General features: G+C 42.3%; 1 protein-coding gene across 1 annotated transcript in view; it reads left to right on the forward strand.

Annotated features, from left to right (window-relative positions):
* The first annotated feature begins 3,584 nt into the window (after positions 1-3,584).
* ggh (gamma-glutamyl hydrolase (conjugase, folylpolygammaglutamyl hydrolase)) overlaps positions 3,585-21,861 on the forward strand; it is a 45,174-nt gene continuing 26,897 nt past the window's right edge. Inside the window, exons 1-2 of the mRNA XM_073041655.1 lie at positions 3,585-4,029; positions 18,342-18,453. Coding sequence (XP_072897756.1) covers positions 3,939-4,029; positions 18,342-18,453 — 203 coding nt within the window. The 5' untranslated portion in view covers positions 3,585-3,938. The remainder of the gene's footprint in view (positions 4,030-18,341; positions 18,454-21,861) is intronic.

Below are 21,861 nucleotides of genomic sequence, written 5' to 3' on the forward strand. Positions count from 1 at the left end.
CACTCAGCCAGATTTTCAATCTCCCTCCTGTATGCTGATTCATCTCCACCTTTTGATTCAGCCCACAAAAGTGGTGTCATCAGCAGACTTAAATATGGTATTGGAGCTGTGTTTAGCCACACAGTCATTGTAGGGAATTGTAATCATTGTAAGGAGTTGTATTACAGCATACCCCAACATCAGTTTGAGAACCACAGTATTTTGTCTTATATCCACGACCTCTACCTGGATGTACAGGGCACAAAACATCAAGTCACAGCCTACTGTGAAGAAGAGACTAATAGCATCCAAGCAGATACTACCCAAATACTTTGCTCTCTTTTTGGACGAATTGCTTATTTTTAAATACATTTCACATTGTAGCTTATAATATATTTTATGTATTGCACAGTAGACCTGTGCAATATGCAGGGATTCCTTAAGGTTGTTATAGCTGGGGGTGGTAATGGGGACAAGCTCCCGCTACATATTAAATGCTTCCAATATCATGCGCCTCAAATAGCCTCTGACAACCAAGTGCATCTCCTGGTCTTTGATACTAAGCCCAGTGGAACCATTTCTACTGATAGGAGAAAGAGTAAACACATGTTTCTGGCACCATAAAGCGAGTCACTTTGGGCAGATGGGGCTTGTCGGCCGCGATTGGCAGCTCACCTAGGGGAAGGAAAACTCTGATCTCAAACCTCTGTTGCCTTGGGGCTATACCCACTCAGAGAAGGCTTCGGGAGTAAGCTGCGAGGGAAAAATCCAGAGCTGAAGTCCCTAAGGCAGCCTTACATTGAGTTCAATACTGAATGGCAACTCTTGCAAGGCTGCTGGTGACAAACTGTATCGGTCTTTGTCGTTCCTTTGGGTTCATCAGAAGCGTGGAGAAGGGGAGCTTACTGCATATCAACAGCTTGCTCTCCATATTGTACTGGCCTGACTTGCATATCTAGACAGCTGAATGGAATGGGTTATAGGTGGTAAATGAAATTTAATGCTGAGAACAATGAATGTTACAGTTTAGGACAAAGAAAGAAAAGCGGCCACAATTCTAAAAGGGCTATTAGAGCAGATCTGGTGACATGACAGATTGAGGCAGTGTTTCTAAAAAGACATACGGGGCCCGGGGCTTTATAAATAATACAACGACTAACTTATGATGCACCTGCATAAAACATAGTAATGGAACAAATGTAGTATTGTGTCCAGTTCTGAGACCGTATTTTGGGAAGGATGTAAAGAGAGGACACTGCAGATACTTACTAAAAAGATTACTGCAATGAATGTCTATAATTATTTGGATAGACTAGCAAGTTTGTAGTTCTCTTGGAGCAGAGAAAGCTATGAGGTGACCTTCCATAATATTACCAATATATAGTAAAGGAGAATGCTGTTGAAGGACTTCAAGAACTAGGTTTCACAGAACAATGGTGACTGGCAAAAAGACAGCCATGTTTCAGGGTGGAAATGGAATTTTAAAATTGATGACATAAGGAATTGAAAAAAATGGAGAATGCTGACGATTTTGTTTTATCATGGAACACTTTTTTTTCTTTCCACCTACGCTGCCTGACCTACTGTTGTCAGCATTTCTACTTTTATTCATGAAAGTGCAGCAAGCTTCAAATACAGAGTCCAATGGGAAGTGGACATTTATCCAAAGTTCAGATTTCCACATATGGCAGTAAAGTACAGTCGCACAAAAACATATAGGTCCATGAATGCTGATGAAATCTGCAGCCGAACATTTGTCATCTGCCGAGTGAGCACGGGGGGGGGGGGGGGGGCAGCACCGACTCCAACGTTGATGCTGCCACGCTGCCTCCAGTGAAGCAACGACTCCGACCCCTCTCTCCTGGCCGACACCGCGGTTTGAAACCTAGTCATCGCTACGCCCAAGGCCATGCACCTTCCCCACCGTCCACCAATAACTCAGTGAATCGGACAAGAAGCGTTCCACATTAACAATGTTCAACAGGGTCTTGTGATCACAAGGAAAGTGACTAAGTGAAAGTGACTCGCTGTTAGACTGCACACCACCTTCGCGCACCAACTCCTCCGTTTTTTTTTGGAGGCAGCAGCGCGATCCACACTCATTCCAGCTCCTTAAGTTTCTCCGCCTGATGCACCATCAATAACTCACTCTGAGACGTAAGAAGTGAGATATCGGCTTTTATTGACTGGAAGAATGAACAACACAACATCCTGGAGAATGAGGCTGGGCATCAGGCCTCATTCGCCTTTATACAGGGGTCTGTGGGAGGAGCCACAGGAGCAGTCAGCAGGGGTCTGTAGGGAGCAAACCACTCTGGTATATGTAGTTCACCACACCGCCAACGAACCACTCGTTGACGGAGTAGACCAGCAGTCCTCTAAGTTCTGAATATCCAGCAGGGTCTTGCCATTGTAAAAAAACACGTTTCTAAAAGTGAAATAGCTCCTTTGGTTGAACTCGTAGAAGCCGCTGCGATTGAACGGCTGCCATCTTACTGGAACCTACGTAACGTTTTCTTGCAGGCATTTACAAATAAAAACAATGGAATCACTGAAAATCTACATACCAACAAAAACTAATAAGCAACCGATGTGCACATTCTGCAAATAGGAAAAACATATATAATAATAATAATAATAATAATAATAATAATAGAATGCCCCAAAATATAACCTATCAGTTATTACAGATAACTCTTCCCGCCATTACGGACATTTACACTACATGCTGCATCCACAAAGGAAACAGCATTATGAAGGACCCCACTCACCCCTCATACAAACTCTTCTCCCTCCTGCCATCTGGAAAAAGGCTCCGAAGCATTCGGGCTCTCATGGCCAGACTATGTAACAGTTTCTTCCCCCAAGCTATCAGACTCCTCAGTATCCATAGCCTGGACTGACACCTTGCTCTATTGTCCTGTTTATTATTTATTGTGATGCCGGCACTATTTTTGTGCCCTTTACGCAGTCCTGTGTAGGTCTGTAGTCTAGTGTAGCTTTCTCTGTGTTGTTTTTTTTTTACGTAGTTCAGTCTAGCTTTAGTACTGTGTCATGTAACACCATGGTCCTGAAAAACGTTGTCTCATATTTACCATGTACCATACCAGCAGTTATGGTCGAAATGACAATAAAAGTGACTTGACTTGAGATAGGGCAATAACCATCCGGATATAATAATAGAGGGTGAGCAAGCGAGAACAACTTATTTAATACGGTTGTAGATAAAGCCATTCCAAACACACAAAGCTTACAGAAATCAATGAGAAAAACACCATAAGTATGCCGAATTAAAAGAGGAATTTGAAAGAATTTGGAACATGAACAGGGTGTGCATTGTCCCGGTATCATCCCAAGGGCATTACACAACAGCATTAAACAATTAGGGCCACACAGTAATATCTATGTAAATCTTCAGAAACTTCCAATACTAAAACCACTGGAATAATCCGAAAGTTCCGAGCAATTGACAACTGAGCGCGCTTGGCTATGCCCGTTCCTCTGGGATTTACCAACTGGAACTGAGAAAACGAAAACCACAACAATAAATAAGTAATACTGAGAACATGAGACGCAAAGTCCATACGTTGTGTTCCGTGTTGAAGTTCTCCACGCTGTTTCAGGAGCCTGATGGTTGAAGGGTAACTGTTCCTGAACCAGGATGGTGGGGGTCTGTGATGATGGATGCCGCTTTCTTGTGCGGTGATGGTGGAAGAGGATTGAATGGGCTCTTCCGTGTCGTGACCTTTTGAGCATGTGGTTGATTTAATTCGGCTTTTGACTTTGGACCTCGAGTTCTGGAGTGGTAGTGCCAGAGAACGGAAGTGCGGAACAGTTGTTCGAAATCCACTGAGCAAGGAGTCAGTGCGGGCATTAGGCTGCAGGAATTCCGCTGTCGTGAATTTGTTGTATTAAAAACTTCCTCGGAACAGCTCTGAACTTGTGTCGATATTTTCATAATGGATATTCTCCGGCCGCACGCATTTGTACTGCTGTTGTGCGTCTCCGAGGCTCTTTCGGCTGCCCCCGTCAACCAGCGACCCGTAATCGGTAAGAGAGGCGAGTGACTCACAGCCGGGCATTGCTGGCAGTAAAAAAATAACTAGAACTGGGGATTTTGCAAAAATATTTATTCGTTTTTTTTTCAAGTCTCTCCCAATCAGAAAGCCAACTCGGCTTTCTGCCGACGTTTACGGCTTGTCAATGCCGTTACGTGCTCTGACACCGCCGGGAATGCTCACAGTTTGATTTATTATTTTTAAATGAAGCAAATTGCTGGAGGAACCCAGATCATCGGGCAATATCATGGGGTGGGGGGGGGGGATGGATAGTGAAGGGATTGCAGCCTCCTCAGGTTGACTCTTCATTTCCCTCCACAACCTTTTCGTATGCCCAGGCCCACCCAGCGCCACGGAGCCAACCGGTGTGTTTCAGACAGTCAGCCATAATTTCTGCGACTCTTTGGTCTCCAGGGAACGGATAGGATTTGTGACCTCTTGCATGCTCGGTCAGTGGCTGGCACAGCCTCTCAAACTTGTCGCCCACAACCACTGTGATAGAGAAGGACCTGCAGATCCTTAATGTAGTATTGATGTGACTCGGACACCGCTGTAGATTGAACAACCACGTTTATTTAACAGACTTCCATTTTCTTAACCCCCCCGTCCTGACGTCATACGCACTCTGACCTACGAATACTCACACAGTACATTACATTCCCCTTCTCAAGATTTGTTTTACAACACTGTGAATTACCAAAACAATGCCTTTCTTACATTGCAGCAACCATGACATAAACTAAAAAAATCTTAACTTCTTATACTGTATTCTACATTGAATCTTTACACCACTAACAGCAGTGTATTTTCTTTTACTAACATAGACTAATAAACCTTTTATTTCACACCTTGGAACTTATAACATGTGTCTTTGCCTCAAACTGTGTGAGACTGTAGGCAGATCTAGTCTCTGTATCTAGCTGAAAGCTTGACTTGTCTCCCAGACCGTGTGCGATACAACTGTGCTTGTCCTTCATCAGAGTCAGTCTCCCGAGTGACCTCTTGTGTCTTTGCGGTCTGCATTCCCACCTCGGTCCTAACCTTCACCTTCATTGCGTCGTGGGGTTTCATCGCGCCCCTCACTCTTGGTGTCGTTTGTTTCCATGTGTGTATCCGTGGAAATGTCCTGTGCATCTGTACGTGGAAGCTCCCTCTCGCCTGTCTTCAGCAGATGCTTCCTGTTCCTCCTCTAGACTCTTCCATCCGGCGTGCAAACTATGAAGGATCTTGGTTGCTGATGTCTGTTCACACCTACAGCTGGCTGCCAAGTGTCTCCTCTCTGTATTCTGACATTTTCGCCTGTATGCAGATCTGGCAATTGTCTTGTATGTCTGTCATAGTAGCTCTTTTGCTTGTCATGTACTTGAGCATCACCTTCAGGAGTCAGTAGAGTTGTGGATGTCAGCAGTTTGGACTTCAGACAACGTCCCATCAACAGCTGCGCGGGAGAGAACCCCGCACCCTCAATCGGTGTCTAGCGGTATTCAAGCAGAGCAATGTAAGGGTCACCATTGCAGCTTTGCCTTCGTGAGCAAGGGTGACCTGCAGGCTAGCGGAGGGAAGGAGCTCCTTACACCTCCTTTGATATACACCCCTTCCCCCACTAGTTTAACATAAGTATTCATAACTACAGGAAAGATCTAGCCTAATTTACTGATGTTTGCCAGCTGTCTGACTAATTGCTCAAGTACGAGTTCTAATTATGGTGCATATCAGCTGGAAATATCACAATAATCTGTGGCTCCCATGTTCACTTTATCCTCGCTACTAATTTGACCTTCAAGCTAACCCCAAACTCGCCCAACTAAATAAGAAATCTTTACCTCAATAAATCTAGTTTAATTGATTTTATTAAGCTTTTGTACTTTTGATCACACGGATGTAAATAATGAAAGACAAATTATACTTTTAAACTCAATATCCCTATGGAATAGATCAAATGCATTCAGGTTACACCTCCATACTGTCAAGCTTATTCATTTCTCTGTCACATATGACTCTTGGCAGTGTGGAGGATCAGAGGGATGGTGCAGCTGCACAGGTGGACTCTGTGGTTAAGAAGGCATACGGTGTATTGGCCTTTATCAATCGTGGAATTGAATTTAAGAGCTGAGAGGTAATGTTGCAGCTATGTAGGACCCTGGCCAGACCCCACTTGGAGTACGGTACTCAGTTCTGGTCGCCTCACTACAGGAAGGATGTGGAAACCATAGAAAGGGTGCAGAGGAAATTTACAAGGATGTTGCCTGGATTGGGGAACATGCCTTATGAGAATAGGTTGAGTGAACTCAGCCTTTTCTACTGTGTGGATAGTCAGAGGCTTTTTCCCAGGGCTGAAATGGCTGCCACAAGAGGGCACAGGTTTAAGGTGCTTGGGAGTAGGTGCAGAGGAGATGTCAGGGGTAAGTTTTTTACGGAGAGAGTGGTGAGTGCGTGGAATGGGCTGCTGGCGGTGGTGGTGGAGGCGGATACGATAGGGTCTTTTAAGAGACTTTTGGATAGGGATGTGGAGCTTAGTAAAATAGAGGGCTATGGGTAATCCTAGTAATTTCTAAGGTAGGGACATGTTCGGCACAACTTTGTGGGCCAAAAGGCCTGTATTGTGCTGTAGGTTTTCTATGTTTCTATATCTTAATTTGTTACAAGGTTCTGTTTTTAAAAATTAACCTCTGGTTTAATGGTTTAAACTGAATGCTGATAATATTCAGTCAATATTTTCTGTTATAGAGCCATAGAAAAGCACAGCACTAAAACAGGCCTTTCAGACCATCTGGTCCATGCCAAAGCATTTAAACTGCCTATTTCCATCAACTGGCACCCTCTCATTGCCATCCAGGTACCTATCCAAACATCTCTTTAATACAAAATGGAAATAGTGAACTTTTGAGTACAGACTTCAAATGAAGGTACTGATCTAAATTTTCAGGAGTTTCATCTGATTTGGAGCTCCTAATGTTTTTGACATAATTCTATTGCATGGTCAGTTTTCCAATAAATTTTGCTGCTATCATTAAAAATGCCAGATGGTCTAAAACCGTGTCCCTGACAAATAATCAGAATTAGAATCAGGTTTAACATTGCCAGCATATGTGGTGAAATCTGTTAACTTTGTGGCATCAGTACAATGCAATACATAATAATATATTAATTACAGTAAGCATATGTACATATATTAAATAGTTGAATTAAGAATAGTGCAAAAACAAAAATGATAAAAAAGTAAGGTAGTGAGGTAAATAAATAGATATTGCCCACATTTCTTAAACAAAAAAATCTCTATCACCCTCTTTTCAATTATAAAGCTTAAGGGTAAAAGGTAATAAAACTAAAGTTTAGTTAAGATAGTTACTCTTTCTTTTACATTTACATTATAGTGTTTTTTTCTTAAAATATTTTTTTTACAGAACTGTAATAACTACACTGCACACTGCCAGAATCATGACATTCTGTTCCTATAAATTCTTACCTGAAGGATTGATGCAGCATATAATTACATGTCAGAAAAGAAGCATTAATGTCAACTTTTTATGATCCATGTTCCTAAAAGCAGAAGTCAGAAAGTTGTAGGTATCAGATCTGCACTGTCTCAAGACAAAATGATCAGGAGTATTTTAAACCTTTCTTGTTTCAAATGTCTAGCTGTACCTGATGGCCATGTACCACACATTCCTTTTGTAAGCACAGAATATGTGTGTAATCACTGCAGTGACGAATGAAACGACTTCCCCACCCAAATAATTTTAAGTACAATTTTATGTGTGACTCACACTTCGTATAGAAACATAGAAAACCTACTGCACAATACAGACCCTTCAGCCCACAAAGCTGTGCCGAACATGTACTTACCTTAGAAATTACGTCGGGTTACCCATAGCCCTCCAATTTTCTAAGGTCCATGTACCTTTCCAGGAGTCTCTTAAAAGACCTTGGAAAATAACACAGAGATATCTCTAAAGATGCAGTAAAAGAAAACTAAAACTTTGCAGATGATGGAATTCTGAAATAAAAACAGAAATTAGTGGAAAATCTCAGTGAGTCAGACATAGAACATACAACACAGTAAAAGTCAGGTTTATGATCATAGCACATGTTCATGTGTGCATAAGTGCAATGAAAAATTTAACTTGCTGCAGCATCACAGGTACACAGCATAAGATAAACAGCATTCACAAGAAAAGCGTAAATTAATGCACAGCAGTACCAGTGAGAGTGTCCTGTCTGGCAGCATCATTGTGCAGTATGGAAGCTGCAAGGCAAGATCGTCAGGAGGATGGTAAAAATAGCTGAGAGGTTCACCAGGGTCTTCCTCCCCCTATTTATAACACTTATCAGGAGTGTTGCAAACAAAGGGCCCAATGCATTGCTCAGGATCCCCACCACAATCTTTGTGACCCACTACCATCAGGCAAGAGGTACATTAGCATCAGGACTAGGACTGACAAATTGGGCAACAGCTTCCCCCTTCAGGCTGTGAGACGAATAAATACCCTGCCACCAACGAGCTCTCATCACTCGGACAGCAAGCAGTTTACTGTTAACTATTTAAATGTGCATACTTTACCACATGCATTTTGAATTGTGTTTTATTAACTTATTGATAGTATAATATTTTAGTCTATGTGCTGTGTGTGATATGTGTTGTGGTGCACTAAGGCCCAGAAGAGCGTTGTTTCTTTAGGTTGTATATATAATGGATGTAGGAGAGATCCTGAGCACAAGAGATTCAGTGGATGTTGGAAATATGGAGCAACACGCAAAGTACTGGAGGAACTCGGCAGTTCAGGTTGCATCTACGCCTATTCCCCTCCAGAGACTTTACCATTAGTCTATGAGGGGAAATAAATAGACTGTTTATTCCCGCCCTTGGACTGATCTCCATCAGCACGACCTCGTGAGCAGAGGGGTCTGTACTGTGCCATAGTGTTCTATGTTCTATATTCTATCAGCTGAGTGAGGATGATCGGTGGTTTGTGTTTAATATGGAGTCAGCAGTCTGACAGCAACGTCGAGGACTTCTGGAGCTATTCCATTCCTCCTGAACACCACTGTCCTGCCCTACAGGTGGGACATGATGAACCGATGGGTTATGGTGAAGGAGTCACACACATTGCATGATTATGCAAGTAACAATTTATCAGGCAATCTGACCTCTGCTGGAGCGGACATCACTGCCCAGGTGTTTGTGAGGAAAGCTTTGTAAGGTCGATTAGGCTGCAGTCCAAATGTGAAAAGAAGCAAATCCTGACTGATTTCTATTGTGACCTGAGCTCTGCATTCCTGACAACCCACTGAATATTTCTCAGTGCTGTGCAGGATGGGCATGTAGCTGAGTTATACCTCATGAAAAAGACAATACACACAGCAGCTCTCAAGTCACTTGAATATGAGAGATTTCATTCGGAATGTATTCATTATCATCTGACTCATTCCACTCAATATTGCAGTTGGTCCGTATTTTTTGGCCTTGATTCAGACATCCTTATTTTGAAAATGTCCCTAATTATCTGTATTTATAAGAGGAATTTAATGAGATTCTTTGACTTCTTGGGTAATTGTCAGGTTTCTGGCATCTGCTGCAATGGCTTCAATGCAGTTAGATGTAATATTACCTGAAGTGTACGTGACATCGATAGAAATGTATAATGGAAAAGTATTAAACAGAATGGGCTGTTTCGTTTGTGTCATCGACAGGAACTCGAAGCATTCTGCCTTTAAAACTGGAATATGTCTCAAAATTCCCTGAACGCAATGTCCTTGACAATCTGACAGATTTGACCTTCTGGATACACTTTTCCTTACGAATGTGCATGTGAAAGTTAAACCGGACAAACGACTGTTGTCTGTGTTAACCCTCTCTTCCTGAAGTGATATCATTTGCTTGAGATGCTGTCGAAGAGGAGTGCCCAGTCTGTTCACAACTCCCTCCTGAGATGAATGCCAAGGACGTTCCCAGCTTATCACCAAGTTCAAAGAACCTTGAACCAACTGTAGTGAATTGCTGCAGCTGAGATTCTGAAAGCTGTCTGTTCCAGAGTTATGATTCATTTTTGTAATGCTCAGTATTTTTCAGTAAGATCCTCTCATCAAAGCTGAATACTACCCAATCGTAATAGTCTGGTTTGCAGGAATTTAATTGAAAAAGAGCTTCTTAAGCAGTAATACAGACAGGTAATTTTGTTCTTCTGTAAAATATAAAGTCAGTTAGGCAGCACACTGCATTAGAAGAAAGAGCTGGCTTGCCAATTTGCTCATTGGCCCAGTTACACTAACACTGATGGGTCCTTGTTACTTTCCTGATGTTAAACACTGCCACATTGTGTGTTTTATAGGGATTGCAAATCAGAATGTTTTAGAAAGTGTATATCAGTTCAGGTGTGTTCACATTTTCTTTATTCCCCTCTATTTATGACGTTTACTGGAAGTATTGAATACCAAAGGCCATCCATCCCATTATCTCTTTGACTCACTGCTGTCCACAAGGAGGTACAGGAGCATCAGGACTAGGACTGCCAGACTGCGTAACAGTCTTCCCTCAGGCTGTGACACTAATGAATAACCTGCCACCTCCGAGCTCTCATCACTAGGACAGCAGGCTATTTACTGTTTATCTGTGCTGTGTGCTGGGCACTACAAATACAAATACTTTATTGTCAGCAAACAATTGCTACTAGAGCGTACAAGCATCACAGTGATATTTGTTTCTGTGCTTCGCGCTCCCTGAAGTACAAATCAAAGTAAATATACTAAAAATTTAAATTATATATCATAATTAGAAAATAGAAAAGGGAAAGTACGGTAGTGCAAGTCAGGTCCGGATATTTGGAAGCTACGGCCCAGATCCGGGTCAGGATCTGTTCAGCAGTCTTATCACAGTTGGAAAGAAGCTGTTCTCAAATCTGGCCGAATGAATCTTCATGCTCCTGAACCTTCTCCCGGAGGGAAGAGGGACAAAAAGTGTGTTGGCTGGGTGGGACTTATCCTTGATTATCCTGGCAGCACTGCTCCAACAGTATGTAGTGTAAAGTGAGTCCAAGGATGGAAGATTGGTTTGTGTGATGTGCTGGGCTATGTTCACGATCTTCTGCAACTTCTTCCAGTCTTGGACAGGACAACTCCCATACCAGGTTGTGATGCACCCTAGAAGAATGCTTTCAACGGAACATCTATAAAAATTAGTGAGGGTTTTAGGGGACAGGCCAAATTTCTTCCGCTTTCTCAGGAAGTAAAGGCGCTGGTGGGCCTTCTTGGCAGTGGACTCTGCTTGGTTAGACCAAGTCAGGTCATTTGTGGTATTCACCCCGAGGAACTTAAAGCTTTTGACCTGTTCCACCTGCGCACCACCGATGTAGATGGGGTTGTGCGGTCCGCTACTCCTTCTGACGTCAACAACCAATTCCTTCGTCTTGCTGACGTTGAGGGATAGGTTATTGTCTTCGCACCATGCCACCAGGTTCTTAATTTCCTCTCTGTACTCAGACTCATCATTACCCAAGATACGGCCTACAATTGTGGTGTCATCAGCAAACTTGTATATTGAGTTCGATGGAAACTTGGCTACACAATCATGGGTGTACAGTGAGTACAGCAGGGGGCTGAGTACACAGCCTTTTGGGGCACCAGTGCTCAGAGTGATTGTAGAGGAGAGCTTGTCCCCTATCTTTACAGCCTGGATCCTGTCTGTGAGGAAGTTGAAGATCCAGCTGCAGATCTGAGTGTTGAGACCCAGGTTCCGGAGCTTAGGAATCAGTTTATTTGGAATGATGGTATTAAAGGCAGATCTGTAGTCAATGAAAAGGAGCCTTACATATGCGTCTTTATTCTCCAGGTGATCTAAGGAGGAATGTAGTGCCAGAGAGATGGCATCTGCCGTTGACCTGTTGCTCTGGTAGGCGAATTGCAAAGCGTCGAGGTTGACCGGTAGGTTATGGTTGATGTGTGCCATAACCAATCACTCGAAGCACTTCATTAGCAATTGACATCAGAGCCACAGGTCGATAGTCATTCAGGCATGCCACCTTGCTTTTCTTCGGCACCGGGATTATCGTTGCCTTCTTAAAACACGAGGGGATCTTAGACTGAAGCAGGGAGCAGTTTCTAAGATGGCAGCGTGACGCAGCAGCCACTTCGGAATGAATATCTGTAATCTGCCAAGTAGGATGCCGTGTACAATCCTGATTTGACGGAGACGGACGTGTGAAGCACGGAGGAACGTCTGGTGAAACTTTTGAAATGCCCGTTTCGCTGCCGCTGCTGCTGTGCGATCAGAAAAATCTCCGGGAAGAAGGCCCTGAATCTTCGGCTTTGCCTGTTGCTTGGCGGTAGATGCCGGGGTCGAAGCGCTCGGCAGAGATGGTGTTCGGTGCTCGGTGTCGGAGGGCTGGTCGGAGGCTCGAAGTTTTCGGACGGACTCAGAGTTGGCTGTGGTTGGGTGCTTCCAGTGGGCTGTATCAGCAAGCTGTGGCGCTGGAGGTTCATGGCAGGAAGAGTTTTTCTTCCTTCTACCATCTGCGTGAGATGATGGGCTATCGGGACTTTGAGACTTTTTTTTACTGTGCCATGGTCTGCTCTTTATCAGATTACGGTATTGCTTTGCACTGTTGCAACTATATGTTATAATTATGTGGTTTTGTCAGTTAGTCTTTTATCAATTATGATATTGCCTGCACTATTGCAACTAAATGTTAACTATAACTATATGGTTTTGTGTAGGTTTTTGGTTTGTTGGGTGGTAGTGCTGACTCTTGACTTAGTGTGTCTGGGTAGTCTTGTTTTGTCTGATGGATTTGGAGCTCCTTTCCGGGGAACGTGCTAAGATGGTAGAGCGATATTGATATGCAGCAGCCTCTCTGGACTCTGGACTGGGGATTACCAAACGTTATATGGTTTTTCTTGTTTAGTCTATTTTGTCGTGTGCTTTTGTGATATCATTCCGGAGAACGTTGTCTCATTTTTTAACTGTATTGTATTTGTGGTTTCTAAATGACAATAAACTGAATCTGAGTCGAAGATGTCAGCAAACAGTCCAGCTAGCTCGCTTGCACAGGCCCGGAGAACCCGTCCCGGGATGCCATCTGGGCCATCTGGGACACAACCTGCAAATTAATCTTTATGGAATCCTGCACAAGGACTCCCAAATCCCTTTGTGCCTTGGGTCTTTGTATTTTCTCTCCATTTAGAAAACAATCAACCCTTTCCTTTCTTTTACCAAAGTGCATGACTTTGGTATGCACTTTGTTCCAGCTGCTTTTTTTTTGCCCATTCTCCTAATCTGTCTAAGCCCTTCTGTAGACTTCCTATTTCCTCAAAACTACCTGCCTTTCCACCTTTCTTTGTATCATCTGCAAACTTTACAACAAAGCCATGATTTCCATCATCCGAATTATTGACATATAGTGTAAAAAGGATTGGTCCCAACACAGACTACTGTGGAACACTATTAGTCACCGACAGTCAACCAATAAAGGCTCCCTTTGTGACTTACCAATCAGCGACTGCTTTATCCATGTTAGAGTCTTTTCTGTAATACAGTAGCTTGTTAAGCAACCTCATGTATGATACCTTGTCAAAGGCCTTCTGAAAATCCAAGTACTCTCTGATTCTCCTTTGTCTATCCTACTTGTTACTTTTACAAAGAATTCCGAGAGATTTGTTAGGTAAGATTTTCCCTTGAGAAAACCATGCTGATTATGGTCGATTTTGTCATGCGCCTTCAAACAGTCTTGAGTCCTCATCCTTAACAATCGACTCCAGCATCTTCCCATCTACTGAGGTCTGACTAACTTGCCTATAGTTTCCTTTCTTCTGCCTCTCTCCCTTCTTGAAGAGTGTGGTGACATTTGCAATTTTCCAGTTTTCTGGAACCATTCCAGAATCTAGTGATTCTTGAAAGATCATTATGAATGCCTCCTCAATCTCTTCAGCCACCCCTTTCTGAGGTGTACACCTTCTGGCCCAGGTGACTTATCTACCTTTGAATCTTTCAGTTTCCCAAGAACCTTTTCTCTAGTTATGGTAATCTCATATACTTCATGATCCCTGACACCTAGAACTTCTACCATACTGCTAATGCCTTCCACAGTGAAGACTGATTTAAAATTCTTATTCACTTCATCCACCATTTCCTTGTCCTCCATTCCAACATCTCCAGCATTGTTTTCTAGTGGTCCAATATCCACTTTTACCTCTCTTTTACACTTTATGTATAGAAACATAAAAACATAGAAAATAGGTGCAGGAGTAGGCCATTCAGCCCTTCAAGCCTGCACCGCCATTCAGACTGATCATGGCTGATCATCCAACTCAAAACCCTGTACCTGCTTTCTCTCCATACCCCCGATCCCTTTAGTCACAAGGGCCATATCTAACTTCCTCTTAAATATAGCCAATGAACCGGCCTCAACTGTTTCCTGTGGCAGAGAATTCCACAGATTCACCACTCTCTGTGTGAAGAAGTTTTTCCTCATCTCAGTCCTAAAAGGCTTCCCTTTTATCCTTAAACTGTGACCCCTCGTTCTGGACTTCCCCAACATCGGAAACAATCTTCCTGCATCTAGCCTGTCCAATCCCTTTAGAATTGTATACGTTTCAATAAGATCCCCCCCTCAATCTTCTAAATTCCAGTGAGTATAAGCCTAGTCGATCCAGTCTTTCTTCATATGAAAGTCCTGTCATTCCAGGAATCAATCTGGTGAACCTTCTTTGTACTCCCTCTATGGCAAGAATGTCTTTCCTCAGATTAGGGGACCAAAACTGCACACAATACTCTAGGTGCGGTCTAACCAAGGCCTTGTACAACTGCAGTAGAACCTCCCTGCTCCTGTACTCAAATCCTCTTGCTATGAATGCCAACATACCATTTGCCTTTTTCACCGCCTGCTGTACCTGCATGCCCACCTTCAATGACTGGTGTACAATGACACCCAGGTCTTGTTGCATCTCCCCTTTTCCTAATCGGCCACCATGCAGATAATAATCTGTTTTCCTGTTCTTGCAACCAAAGTGGATAACCTCACATTTATCCACATTAAATTGCATCTGCCATGAATTTGCCCACTCACCTAACCTATCCAAGTCACCCTGCATCCTCTTAGCATCCTCCTCACAGCTAACACTGCCACCCAGCTTTGTGTCATCCGCAAACTTGGAGATGCTGCATTTAATTCCCTTGTCTAAATCATTAATATATATTGTAAACAACTGGGGTCCCAGCACTGAGTCTTGCAGTACCCCACTAGTCACTGCCTGCCATTCTGAAAAGGTCCCGTTTACTCCCACTCTTTGTTTCCTGTCTGCCAACCAATTCTCTATCCACGTCAATACCATACCCCAATACCGTGTGCTTTAAGTTTGCACACTAATCTCCTGTGTGGGACCTTGTCAAAAGCCTTTTGAAAATCCAAATATACCACATCCACTGGCTCTCCCCTATCCACTCTACTAGTTACATCTTCAAAAAATTCTAAAAGATTCGTCAGACATGATTTTCCTTTCACAACTCCATGCTGACTTTGTCCGATGATTTCACCTCTTTCCAAATGTGCTGTTATCACATCTTTGATAACCGACTCTAGCATTTTCCCCACCACCAATGTCAGACTCACCGGTCTATAATTCCCCAGTTTTTCTCTCCCTCCTTTTTTAAAAAGTGGGGTTACATTAGCCACCCTCCAGTCCTCAGGAACTAATCCAGAATCTAGGGAGTTTTGAAAAATTATCACTAATGCATCCACTATTTCTTGGGCTACTTCCTTAAGCACTCTGGGATGCAGACCATCTGGCCCTGGGGATTTATCTGCCTTTAATCCCTTCAATTTACCTAACACCACTTCCCTACTAACATGTTCCTCCATCTCACTAGACCCTCAGTCCCTTACTATTTCCTGCTTAGTGAAGACAGAACCAAAGTAGTTATTCAATTGGTCTGCCATGTCTTTGTTCCCTATGATCAATTCACCTGTTTCTGACTGTAAGGGACCTACATTTGTCTTGACCAATCTTTTTCTTTTCACATATCTATAAAAGCTTTTACAGTCAGTTTTTATGTTCCCTGCCAGCTTTCTCTCATAATCTTTTTTCCCTTTCCTAATTAAGCCCTTTGTCCTCCTCTGCTGGTCTCTGAATTTCTCCCAGTCCTCAGGTGTGCCGCTTTTTCTGGCTAATCTGTATGTTTCTTCTTTGGACTTGATACTATCCCTAATTTCCTGCTAAAACATTTGTTTATATTTACATTATTATTGTGATTTGCCCTTTACTGTGCCTATTGTCTTGTTTATTAATCATTGTACTGTCTTGGACTGTTTTGTGCACTTTATGTAGTCCTGTGTAGGTCCGAAGTCTAATGTAGTTTTGTGTTGTTTCAGGTAGTCTGGTGTAGTTTTGTGTTGTTTCAGGTAGTCTGGTATAGTTTTGTGTTGTTTCAGGTAGTCTGGTATAGTTTTGTGTTGTTTCATGCAGCACCATAGTCCTGGAGGAACATTGTTTTTACTGTGTACTGTAGCAGCAGTTATGGTTGAAATGACAATAAAAGCGACTTGACCTGAAGATTGGTATGTGTTCCTGCCTCGCAGTGGTCCTGACCCAAGAACCCAGCCTATCTAGGTATATCCTGTTACAGAATCACAATGACCTCCTCATCACAGCATGCTCTCCCAGCTATTTTCCATATCATCAGAGAACTTGGAAACTTTACATTTTGTTCCCTTCTCCAGATTTTTAATGTAAGTAATAAACAATGGAGAGTGCAGAATCAAATCCTTGTGATATTCCATTAGATATATTTCTCCAGCCTGAAAAAGACCCATTTATTCCAACTCTTCTTTTGAAGCCCATTTTAAATCCATGCCAACACACTTCTTCCAATAACCTGTGCTCTTAATTTATAAAACAGCTTCCTCATGTGACACCTTGTCAAATCTAATGTAATACATTTACGGGTTCCCATCTTTCAATTCTCTCCTGTCCCATCTTCAAAGTATTTGAGCAAATTCCTGAAACGTGACTTAATTTTCATGAAACCACATTGAGTAAATTTGGTTATCCTAAATGATTAGTTGTTTCCTCGTTGATTGCTGACTCAAATTATCTTGCTAAAGGCTTGGCATTGAATTAACTAATCACAAACAAGAGAAGATCTGCAGATGCTGGAAATCCGAATGACTCACACAAAATTCTGGAGGAATTCAGCAGGCCAGGCAGCATCTATGGAAAAGAGTGCAGTCGACATTTCAGGCCTGCTGAAGGGTTTCAGACCAAAATGTCAATTGTACTCTTTTCCATAATGCTGCCTGTCCCGCTGAGTTCCCCCAGCATTTTGTGTGTGTGGATTGAACTAACTAACCTACAGTTTCCTACCTTCTATCTTCTTCCCTTTTCAAAGGGAAAATATTGTCTATTTTCCAATCTTCCGGCATCCTGCAGAATATAGTGAGTTTTGTAAAACTTCCATTAATAGGTCCACTGTCCCTGCAACCAATTCCTCTAAAATCTTGGGTGCAGGATGCTGACTTCTGATGATTTGTCCAGATTTAGCCCCATGGAATTCTTGAATGCGTCTTTTATTTCTTTCAATTGGGATTTTTACAAATCCTTCAGTATTATTTAAAATTAACCCATCCATTACCTGGAATATTTTCAGCATCATCCATGGAGAAGGCATGCAAAACATTGTTTTAACTTACTTGACATTTCTTTGTTTCATTTATTGATTCACCATCTTTGTTAACCTTAGTTGTCCTTTTCTATTTTTATATCCATACAAGCTCTTTCCACTTGTCTTGATGTTACCTGAAATTTTACTCTCTGACTTTTTATTTGGTGCTGGATCGTAAGAGCTTCTCAGTTGTTCTACCAACCACTAGGCCTGGCAAATTTGTGTGCCCTGCTTTTCAATTTGACTTACTTTGTTAACCACAGTTTATACATCCTTCTCATGAAATCCCTCTTTCCAACTGAGAGAAATTCCTGCTGGGTTTCATGGATCAACTGTCCCTCAGTGTTCAGCTGTGATGATCTTTGAAGACTCTGAATGGCTCATTGAGTGGGAATGAATTACTTAAATTTTGGGTTGAAAGTGGTATTAGGTAAAGTTCGTATGAAATACTCCAGAATTAGAGCTTTATATTTAACTGGCATTGATTGACCTGAAATAGTAAATTTTCTCCAAATGCTGTCTATTCTGTTATTTATTTGTAACATCTTAATTTGCTTTAAAAATGTCCAGCATGTTCACTGTTATGATATTGACTTACCCAATGCATATCTAATAATTTTATTTTTTTACTGATGCTTGTATTTTTGTTTGGTCAGGTATTCTGGCTCAGCAAATGCCTAATAAATTTGCAGACTATGGCGGTAGCTACATTGCAGCATCGTATGTGAAATACTTGGAATCTGCTGGAGCAAGAGTTGTACCCATTAGGTCAGTGTAGTAAGCTTCCATTTATTCTTTTTACTCAGTATGAGGTTAATTTATTGTAAAGGACTGTATTGTAGATCTGTTAAAATGAAATTCCCCGAGCTTAAACATTGATAATCAACCATTTAAGTTGTTTTACAAACATATTTAAGACATATTCCTAAAGCTACACCACCCTCATTGCACCTTGTTTAGCTTTGCCAACCAGGATCTCCAAATCCAGTTTGCATTCAACACGTTTGTTTCAAGCATCTTTCTGACATTAACTTCATCAATTTGCATCAAATACAGAGAAAATTGTGCTGGGCTGCCTGGATATGTCAGTATGCTTTGGGTGCCAAAATAGCATGCCCTCAACTCGGTAATCTTGACCATATGTCTTTGGAATGTAGGAGAAAGCAAGAGCGCCTAGACAAAATCCAGGGAGAACGTACAAGCTCCTTACAGATAGCGGTGGCAATTGAACCCTGATTACAGCTGGCTGCTGTAAAATGTTGCACTACTGTGCCACCCTGCAGTATATATCCAGGAGTTAATCAATCCTTAAGTGATTAAAATCAAGCTAATTTATTTCTAATGATCTTCCAATTTATAATGTACCATTTAAACTGAAGCACAATTCTAGATTTACTCCTTGATGTAACATGCAAAGTCATTTGCAGACCAGTGGAATCTGCTAACTAAATTGCATTACTGGAGCCAGAAAAATGTAGTTAGTACTTTGATGCCAGAGAGTGTTACCATCTGCCTGGGTTCAGTGCACCCCTTGCTTAATGGTATTGATCCACGGCATAAAAAAAAGGATGGGAACCCCTGACCTAGAGGCTCAATATAGCTTTGGTATTCCAAAACTATTAAAAAGTAAGAGATTTCTGTAAGTAAATCAAATCAAGTAAATAAATTTGGATCACTAGGCTGTCTTCCAGGGAAGGGAGGGGGACCTGTATGGGAGAGAAGCATTGTACCAGAGCTGAAAGGGGACTAATATCCGAGGGGGAGGGTTTCCTAGTGCTGCACAGAGGGGAGGGGGGTTAAATTAGAGTTGTATGGATGGGAACCAGAGTTCCAAAACAGATAGTGGAGAGATTGTGTATAGAGTTGTTGTTAAGACCTCAGACAAAGTCACAAATGAAAAAGTTGTGCATTGTGCGAGTAATGTCCTGAGCTCCATATATTTTGTAACCCCCTGGGTCGCCTCAGGCTCGCTCAGCTCGTTCTCGTCTAGGGGGAGCAGCCTTCGGCCCTGCCAAACTGGGTAATCAGCCGGTGTGGATGCTGTGTGATGTCCCCACCTCACCCAAAAACAGACAGTACACCATATGCGATTAAATGAGTACAATTTATAAAGGTTACTATAACTAAGTGATTAATAACGATACGGTATATATGAAGGAAAAAAAATAAAGAAAAGACGCCAAACTTATCAAAGTCCAAACAACTGTTGGAGCTCAATTACTGAAGTCTTCTGGCCACCATTCGATCCCCTCCGAACTCCTCGACTCGCAGCTTAGGACCATCCGAAGTGGTCAACCAAGCACATCTAGCTTCGTCTCCTCTCCTCGGGGTACCTCCTGGCCTTGGACCCCTGCTTGGGGTCTGTTCCTCGCCCAGTTTACAGCATCGTGTCCTCTCTCACCCCCTCGCGCCGATCTCCCCAAAAGTCCGCCAACAATAGCTTACAGACTCAGAAGAAAGAACAACATTAATCCCAATTTGTTTACAAAGGAATACAATTCTCGTTATCAGTAAATTTTAACCCAAACAAGCTTCCAGCACTCTCTCGCAACAAAGAAGCATTCCTACTTTTAACAAAACAAAGAAGCCATTTTGATTACATACACAGTAACAAAGAAAAAGAAGAAATCCCCTTTACAATTTCAATGCAAGAAGTAATGTAGGAAAGATTAGGAAAGAGTCCTGAGGAGGTTCACGAGGATGATTCCAGGAGTGAAGGGGTTAACATATGAGGAGCGTTTGGCAGCTTTGTGCCTATACTCACTGGAATTTAGAAGAATGCAGGGGGATCTCATTGAAACCTACTGAATGTTGAAAGGACTAGATAGGGTGGATGTGGAGAGAATGTTCCCTAAGGTGGGGAACTAGAACTAGAATGCTTTACAACAGAGGTAAGGAGGAATTTGTTTTAGCCAGAGAGTACTGAATCTGTGTAATGCTGTGCCATAGACTGTGGTGGAGGCCAAGTCTGTGGGTATACTTAAGGTTTCCTGATCAGTCAAGGCATCAAAGGATATGTAGAGAAGGCAGGTATATGAGGTTGAGTGGGATCTGAAATCAGCCATGATGGGATGGTGGAGCAGACCCAATGGGCTGAATGGCCTCATTCTGCTCCTGTCTTATGGTCTTAAAGGTAGATGAGCTCAGGATATAGATCAACACATGGAATTATGGCCTTTAATGAGACTTGTTTGCAGGAGGGTCAGGATTGGCAGCTCAGTATTCTGAGGTTCCATTGTTTTTGATGTGACAGAACGGGAGGGATTAAAGGAGGAGGGGTGGTGTTATTAGTCAGGGAAAACATCACGGCAGTGTTCAGTTAGAACAGACTGGAAAAACTCACCTAGCGAGGCGTTATGAATGGAATTGAAGAAAAAGAAAGATATGACCATGTTACTAAGCCACCCAACAGTCTGAGGGATTTAGAACAATTTTGTAGAGAAATTGCAGACTGCTGGAAGAAACACAAGATTGTTATAGAAGGTGATTTTAACTTTGCACATATTGACTGGCTCTCCCATACTGTAAAAGGACTAGATGGGTTTGAGTTTGTCAACTGTGTTCAGGAAAATTCCCTTCATCAGTATGTCGAAGTCCCAGTGAGAGAGTGTGCGATACTTGATCTCCTATTAGGGAATGAGACAGGACTGGTGACGAAGTTTGTGTTGAGGAAAACTTTGCATCTAATGACCATAATGCCATTAGTTTCAAAGTCAATATGCAAAAGGTAGGTCTAGTCCCCTGGTTGACATTCTAAATTGGAGAAAGGTCAATTTTGATGGCAAGTGTGGATTGGAACAGGCTGCTTTCTGATAAAGATATACTTAGTAAGTGGGAGGTTTTCAGAAGTGAAATTTGGAGAATACAAAGCTTATACACAGCCTCTGAATAGAGGGGAGACCTTTTAGAACAGAGATGAGGAGGAATTTCTTTAGCCAGAGAGTGGGAAATCTGTGGAATTCTTTGCCACTGGCAGCTGTGGAGGCCAATTCTTTAACTATATTTAAGGTAAAGGTTGATAGATTATTGATTGGTCAGGGCATGAAGGGATATGGGAGGTGGTGGGGGTGAGGGGGGAGACAAGAGGTTGGGGCTGAGAGGAAATTGGATAAACCATGATGAAATGACAGCAGACCTGATGGGCCAAATGGCCTAATTCTGCTGTGTGGTCTTATG

This window comes from Hemitrygon akajei, chromosome 1 (assembly GCF_048418815.1).
Source record: "Hemitrygon akajei chromosome 1, sHemAka1.3, whole genome shotgun sequence".
NCBI classification, from domain to species: Eukaryota; Metazoa; Chordata; class Chondrichthyes; order Myliobatiformes; family Dasyatidae; genus Hemitrygon; species Hemitrygon akajei.